General features: G+C 33.8%; 1 protein-coding gene across 1 annotated transcript; it reads left to right on the top strand.

Annotated features, from left to right (window-relative positions):
* Positions 1 to 1,356: 1,356 nt before the first annotated feature.
* Positions 1,357 to 5,429, top strand: LOC142644538 (protein SIEVE ELEMENT OCCLUSION B-like). Its single transcript, XM_075819127.1, has 7 exons — positions 1,357 to 2,118; positions 2,444 to 2,551; positions 2,719 to 3,167; positions 3,399 to 3,508; positions 3,686 to 3,828; positions 3,999 to 4,481; positions 4,644 to 5,429. The coding sequence occupies exons 1-7, from the start codon at positions 1,423 to 1,425 to the stop codon at positions 5,304 to 5,306; spliced, it is 2,652 nt and encodes an 883-aa protein (XP_075675242.1). The 5' UTR covers positions 1,357 to 1,422; the 3' UTR covers positions 5,307 to 5,429.
* The last annotated feature ends 2,911 nt before the right edge of the window (positions 5,430 to 8,340 follow it).

Raw genomic sequence — 8,340 nt, 5'->3', positions numbered from 1 at the left:
TCACATAACTGTAGGTCCTACTAATTAAATTTTTGTGGGACCCACAATTTATGTGAAGGGTGGTGAGTAAGCATTTATGGTATTTCCGAAGTATTCAATAATTTTCCTATAAAGTTAGTGCACGCTTATCAATAATTAATATGTACATTTAACGTAGGGACACATTCAATGAACTAATATATATTATAAAATCTCTCACATGAGGTCTCTGCCTATATATATATATATATATATATATATATATGTTTTGACTATATGAGTTAACATTAATTCGACATGTTTATTAAACGGATTAGTATTCTTCAATCCTAACTTGATCTATTTGTTTAAATGGGCTAATTATGTCGATCCGTTTATCAAATTTTATATAAAAAAAAAAGTAATTTAATTGATCAGAAATATTAAAAATCAAACATATAAATTTTTTAACATAAAATTTAAAACTAGTAGAGTAATTGCATTACAAATAATTATTCCAAACAAAATCATATCTCAATATCGCAAATAATCAATCACAAAATGTCAAACAAGATAAACAAGAATAGTTAATGTCAGATCTCAGCAATCAATTTAAAAATAATAGATAAAAGTAAAAGTAAAGGATGACAACGACTAGGGTATCAAGTGATAGAGAAAAGTGATGGACGAGGGTGATGGAGGTTTGAGGTCTGAGAGTGGCTAAGAAAATGAGGGGAGTTGAGCTAGAGTGGCTAAGAAAATGAGGGGAGTTGAGCTAGATTTAGGTCTGAGAGTGAGAGGTGATCATTGACTCATGGGCTTGGGAGAGTGTAACTAGGAAAGAAAATGAATTTATATACCTACAGTTTTAAAGGGTTTATTGGTAAAGTGACATTTAGTTAAATAAGTTAAATAGGTTTAGTGAGTTGAATATGAACACGAAACGCTTATTAGATAGGCAGTCATGTTAATCCCGAATATGACACGAACTCATTAAGTCTCAACTCATAACTTGCTAACTTTGTATTGTGTCATTTTCGTGGGTTGTTTCAGATTTTGACATCTAATATATTTTTGCACGTTCCAATAACGTGTATTTTTTTTTTAACTATAAACATATATATGCTAATATACTAAGCAATAATCAAGGGTAAAATAGAGTTAGACCCATGGTAAAATGGTCTGGATCCAGATTTGGTTCCTACATCAGTAATGTTGCTAATTCAAGATCACGATAAAAAATGGAGAGACAACTTGGGACCACAAAAGCTAAACCTTCCACATAACGTTTAGTTTTAACCGCAATCGAAGCAAGGAAGTTGATGCAGCTAGCTAGGCTTTATTCCTTTTCTCATGGTTATATAAAGGCCAGCCAAATTGATGCCAACACACACGCAATCTTCTCTCCCATTACCCTTATCAAAGAGTTTCCAACCTTCTTTTGCTTTGTTGTTTTTTTGCGACATGGATACCAAGTCAGTAACTGGTCCACTGCAGAACCCAAATGTCACCACTCCTGCCCAGCAACCAAGCCAAGCTAGCAATGTGCTATTACAACCTACTCCATTGTTGCAACCAGGCCAACAATTGGGTCCTTTGCAGCCAACCTCCAACTTGGGTTCTGTGCAGCAAACCAGCAACCCAGCTGGTACCTACCTGCAACCCAACCCACAAACCAATTATGGTGCAGTGCAGCAAACCAACCCGCAAACCAATTACGGTGCAGTGCAGCAACCAAACCCACAAACCAAACAAGTTTCATTTCAGCCATCCAACCAACAAACCAGCCTTGTTCCTTATCAGCAACCAGACCCACAAACCAACCTTGGTGCTTGGCAGCAACCCAACCCACAAACCAATCTTGGGGCTTGGCAACAACCCACCCCACAAACCAACATCGGCGCCACATGGCACCAACCCAACCCACTGGGTTCTTTGCAGCCATCCAGCCTGCTCAGCAAGCTGGCACCTAATGCTATGCACCAACTGATCAAAGGTGACCGAAGCATGCCTACAATGTCTGATGACAATGTGCTGGTCAGTCATATTCTGGGATCCCATATACCAGATGGACGAGACGTTGATGTCAAACCCCTTCTTCGTCTTGTTGAAGAAATTTTTAGTCGTGCCACACTCACTCCAGACACCCTCTTCGCAACGGTATAATACTACAAATTTTACTATGTCAAATAAGCTTTATAGATTAACGTGTCATCAATATATAAAAAATTATTCAAATGTTGATTTATTATATTATTTAAATTATATCAATCATATTTTTATAATCTTATCACATTCATTTATAAGTTTTATATATATATATATATATATATATATGCTGGTACACACCATATATCAAGCATGATGCAGAAGATATGTATACAAGTAATTTTATGGTTGGAAATGTATAAGATGTAATTTATTTGAATTGCAGTTGTATTTTCTTTGTTTTCATTTTCTAATTATTGCTTGTGTTGTTGTACAGGGTGCCCGCACATACCCTGATCAAGGCTTTGATGACAAGACCGACCATACCAGTTTTCTTGCTATGCTGGATGCTTTGTCATATACCATTGACCGAATTGCCTGCGAGGTAATAAAAAATCACGTTACAAAATCTTGCCCCATCTATATTTACATCAACATAATAATAGAAATTAAAAGTTTTTTTTTTCTAAAGCTTTTGAAAACAATAAGCCTATTAAAATAATTGTATATCTACCTTAAACTGTTTGTAATGGTATATGAATGAATTTTCAGCTTCAATACAAGGCTTTGGGTGGCACAGATGCACACCAAACCACCGTGGCAATATTTAATATGGTATCACACTATGGATGGGACGCTAAGTTGGTGTTGGCCCTAGCGGCATTTGGATTGAACTATGGAGAATTCTGGCTTCTTGCACAGATTTACTCGACAAACCAACTTGCCAGGGCAATGGCAATCCTGAAACAAGTGCCTGGCATCATTGAGCACGCAGTCCCACTGAAACCCAGGTTCGATGCACTTAATAATCTAATCAGGACCGTATTAGAAGTGACTTGGTGTGTCATTGAGTTTCGAGATCTACCACCCATTTATATCACAACGGACGTACCAGCATTAGCCTCAGCCATGACCCATATTCCAACTGCTGTGTATTGGACTATCAGGAGTATTGTGGCCTGTGCATCTCAGATTTCTAGCTTCACTAGCATGGGTTACGAGTATGTCTTCTTCCTCTCCATCCCAATTTACAATTCTCATGCAAATCCTTAAATTAAAGATACAGTATGGCCTATAAAAGGTTTATTAAGCATTTCTTGAAATTTTTTGTACATAGTAATTGATTTACACACATATAAAAAAGAGATCTAAATTGTTTTATAAGTAGTGTAAATACTAATATGTTTGTAAGGCATTTAACTTTAACACTGCAAAATGGATATTGATTGCAGGTTTGCGTTATCCACCTCAGAAGCATGGGAGATATCCACCCTGACTCACAAGCTCAAAACCATACTTGAACATCTTAAGAAGAAGATGGAAGAATGCGCTCGATACATTGGTAAGCCAATTTTATGCTGCATTATAGACCATGCCATATATAAAAATTAATACATAAAAGTATCTTATACAGTTGATTACTATTAGTACAATGCTCTTTTGTATATACATGGACTTGACATATTTCCGTTACGTAAGATACCACCCATATACACTAAAATTCTCCTATTCATTGCAGAGGAGAGAAGGGATATTGAATCTTATAAAATGCTTGTCGAACTCTTCAAAATGATCCACATTGACAACATGAGAGTTCTTAAGGCCCTGATTTGCCCTAGGGATGATGTGCTCGCACTTGTTGATGGTACCACCAAGAAAAGGGTTGGCTCTTCTAACACATATCATTATCATTACTGTTGCACAATTACCGACATTACAATTTCTACTATCAGAATATTGCATATATGTTCTTGGTCTTAATTTTTAAGTATTGATAGTATAATTAGTTATATTATTATCTATACGTGACTGTTTTATTTTGGTAAAATCAGGTTAATCTTGATGTTCTTAGGAGGAAGAATGTGTTATTGCTCATTTCAAGTCTTGATATCACCCAAGATGAGCTGTCGGTTCTTGAACAGAGCTATAACGAGTCTAGGGACCACGTAATGAGGCTTCAGAGTCCGTTTGAGATTGTGTGGATCCCCATTGTGGACCAGCTAACTGATGCTAGACAAAAACATTTTGAGGAATTACAGGCTCCAATGACGTGGTACTCAGTGTACCACCCTTCTATAATATCGAAGGCATCAATCAAGTTCATCAAGGAGGAGTGGCACTTCAGGAACAAGCCTATCCTTGTAGTCCTAGACCATCAAGGGAGAGTGGTGTCCCCCAATGCAATTCACATGATGTGGATTTGGGGAAGCCATGCTTTCCCTTTCACTACCTTAAGAGAAGAAGCTCTTTGGAGAGAAGAGGCTTGGAGGCTTGAGCTGCTGGTGGATGGCATTGATGCAAACATATTGAGCTGGGTAATATGTTTGTGTGTTTGCGTGCAAACGCACGCTTTAAGAAAAAAAATGTTAGAATAATGATGAAATAATTAAATTAACTATTTCTTAATAGTTTAAATTTTTTAGATAATAAGAATTCATCAAAGTAATTCACATTTCCCTCTTTTTTTAATCTAACAGATTAAAGAAGGAAAATACATTTTCTTGTATGGAGGCGATGACATGGAGTGGATTCGGAAATTTACAAGGGAAGCAAAAGCAGTTGCAGCGGCTGCACGCATACCCTTAGAGATGGTGTATGTAGGAAAAGCCACAAAAAGGCAGCAGGTGAAGCGAGTGATAGCGAACATTGTTCAAGAAAAACTCAGTACCTGCTGGCAGGACCCAGCCACAATTTGGTTCTTTTGGACCAGGCTTGAGAGCATGCTGCTCTCAAAGATTCAGCTAGGCAAGGATGAGGAACACGACCTTGTGATGCAACAAATCAAGAGGGTGCTTAGCTTTGACAGAGAGGGTACCTGGGCTGTGCTTAGCAGAGGGTCTAGTGTGTTGGTTAATGAGCATGGAAACATTCTCTGGCCTGCCTTGTTTGAGTATGAACAATGGAAAGAAAAGGTGGCACTGCAGGGTTTTGACATTGCTTTTCAAAACTATGTTGCTTCGCTTCGTGGTAATTCTCACCCTTGTTGCCGCTTTGAGTTCTCAAACTATGCTGGAAAAATCCCAGAAAACATGAAGTGTCCTGAGTGTCACCACAACATGGAGAAATACACCACTTTCCTCTGCTGCCACGATGAAGGCATTGTTCCAAGCTTGCTTGCACTATCTACTACTAATACTTAAACCTACTAGCATTTTCCTTAATTAATATAGCAGCTATATACTTATGTTGCTGGTTCTAAATAAGAGAACAATATATATATGATGTGTGTTTTACTTATTTATTAATTTATTTTCTTTGTTTCATCTTATATATGTTAAAGAATTGAGTGTGGGATGTCCTCTCTCAAATGCCACTTTCTGCTGGTGCTTCCATATCTTTTCATTCCTTTCAAATCTTTTTTTTTTTTTTTTTCTTGACTTGGTATTTTCCCACGGAGGTTGAACCGAATATGCCCTTAAGGAGCTACACATTTGATAAAGAAAAGGCTAATTAAAAATGGTTCTACAAAAGCATCATCAGCATTTGCCCCCAATAAATAAGTGGTAGAGTTTCAGTCTTATATATATATTGGTCTGTAGTTTAATCCTGCCTGGGGCACATAACAAATGATATTTTTATAGGATAACATTTTTTTTCCATATAATGCACGTTTTCTACTTTTAGAAAAAAAAATTAAGGATAAAGTTAAAATTGTACAAAGTTAAGTAGGTGAGAAGTATTTATTGCTATTTTCTCCCTCTATCATAAGGTTGCCAAACCTCTCTTCTTTGATTTTGGAGAAAAAAAAAAAAAAAGAAGATAATTCTTGAATGTCTAAAAATTCTTTTAATTTTTTTTCCAGAAATCATATTTTATTTAATATATTTTTAAATTATCTTCGAATAAAAAAATTGTGGATAAAATTTAAAATTTATTATAAAACTAACTATCAATAAGATATATATCACTATTTTCTCAAAACTCTTATTCTTGATTGTGAGAACTGTGATTTGTAGGGACTGCTTTAAATTCTCATTTTCAATGGATATAGAGAACAATCTCCTAGTTGCGAATCTCAGCACATTGATTTACATGAAGTAGCCACTTAATTAATTTAAAGGAAAATTGATAAAGCTTTTGTTGGGGTTTGATTTACATGAAGTAGCCACTTAATTAATTTAAAGGAAAATTGATAAAGCTTTTGTTGGGGTTGATTTTGGTAACTCCAAACAAAATAAGAATTGACTCAATCAACTTAGATTTGAAAGAGAAGGGAGTGAAGCCCAAAACTCGTTTTATTTGTCAAATATATAGATGCTATTAATGCATAGCAAAGAAAGACCAAAAGACATGAACTCACAATGGGAAAATAGATGAAATAATTTTTTTTTTGATACAGATGAAACAATATTTTTAATATCTATGACTATGAGCCATAATTCATAAATATAATTGAGAGAGAGTCTTGTAAATTGCACAAGTATAAGTACTTGTAGGGTGTGGGGGGCAAGGGCCGGAGTTCAAGTCTCTAGGAGGAAGCTTCACACACATATACACTTAGATTAGACTAGAATAGAATTCTATCTTGTATAATAAAAAAAAAATCTATATATAGTTTGGTTGTTCATGGGGATATTAAACGTTTGGTTTTTCGTTTTTTAGATAACTTTTTTCTTTTAGTGTTTTTTTCATTAATTATAAGTGTTATAATGCACCTTTCTACTTTATGATAAAATATATATACATATACACTTAGATTATGATAGAGTAAAATTTCTATCTTGTATAAAAAAAAAATAAAAAAAAAAATAAAAAAAGAAAAGAGGGACAAAATTAAAGTTGATATAACATTTAGAAAAAAAATAAAAATAAAAACCAAAACAAAAACATAGTCCACATATCTCTTTTCTTTGGTAATAAGAAGGTTAAAAAAAAAATGATATCTCCCAAAAGTATAAAATTTTATTTCTAAAATTATATGTTATTTAATGTATTTTTCTATTTTCAAATAAAAAAGAGGATAAAAAAAAACATATTACAAAATTAACTAGATGAAGTGTATATTTATCATTATAGAGTTTTTTTAAAAAAAAAAAAAAAATTATTCATTATTTTCATAGAACTCATATTCTTGATGAGAGTCCATTTTAAGATCAATATTTAATGTTTTATGAATCTAAATATGAAAATAGTGTGTTTCTCAACAACAACAAAAAAAAAAAAAAAAAAGAAGAGAAAAGAATATAGTGCTATATTATTCAAATTCATATTTTTATTGGGATATTATAATTTAATAAATTTATCCATAATGGTTTGGTGTTATTAGAATTTATTACATAAAATGAATTACTATATTGACCCTCCTGTTTGGACCAAAATTAAATCATTAGAATTCCATCCAAAAACTACTTAATGATTTAATTTAAACCCAAATCTTAGGATCTCAAAATATAGCATATGACATGTTTATGAGAGTATGTGATAGGGTCAAAACATAAGGACTAAATTGTAATTGTAAGTTTTTCCTAAAAATACAAAGTTTGTTAAGTTGGAAAGAACCATAACAATTTTTACACCATAAGATGTAGTTCTTGGGATTTCATCTTCGTTGAGCATGTATGTGATAGGGTGAGAAATTATTCTGTCCTTACGGAGGACCATATCAACAATGTCTAGTGGTCCTCCAAACTAATAGTATTGAGTCATGTGTTATAATTTATTGATTAAGCTCCTAGTCATAAAAATAAATAAAATGAAATATAAAAAAGAAACTACTACCTCCACCTTCACCATCCTTGTTCCCTGGCTCCTCCACCACTATCACAACTTAGGTAGTGACAATTTTGCTGCCCTAGTAAAGTTCAAGCTCGATTAGTTTATTCAGGAAATAAATCACACGCATAAATGTAAAACTAAAACAAACTCTAGTGCTGACAGGACAGTACTCTTCCTAAAATGAATATCCCATCATCATGTTGAAATTCTGTAAAGCTTGACCTGAATCTCTCTTCATAATATTATCAATTTGCAACAAGATTCTACGAGTTTAGCCAATGATTGTCTTGTTAAGGAAATAAACCACAGTCAATTTTAATAAAAATTTATAAAATTTAACATGGAGATGGATGAAGACAAACACACAACTTAAATAATTATTCCCATTCCTGGAATTAAATCAAGAAAGATATTTATTGGACAATAATTAGATCCTTGAACATGTTGAGTGCAATGGAC

The sequence above is a fragment of the Castanea sativa genome, chromosome 1 (genome assembly GCF_040712315.1).
Source record: "Castanea sativa cultivar Marrone di Chiusa Pesio chromosome 1, ASM4071231v1".
NCBI classification, from domain to species: Eukaryota; Viridiplantae; Streptophyta; class Magnoliopsida; order Fagales; family Fagaceae; genus Castanea; species Castanea sativa.
The sequence above is the reverse complement of the archived record's forward strand: the minus strand, read 5'-3'. Positions and strand labels throughout refer to the sequence as shown.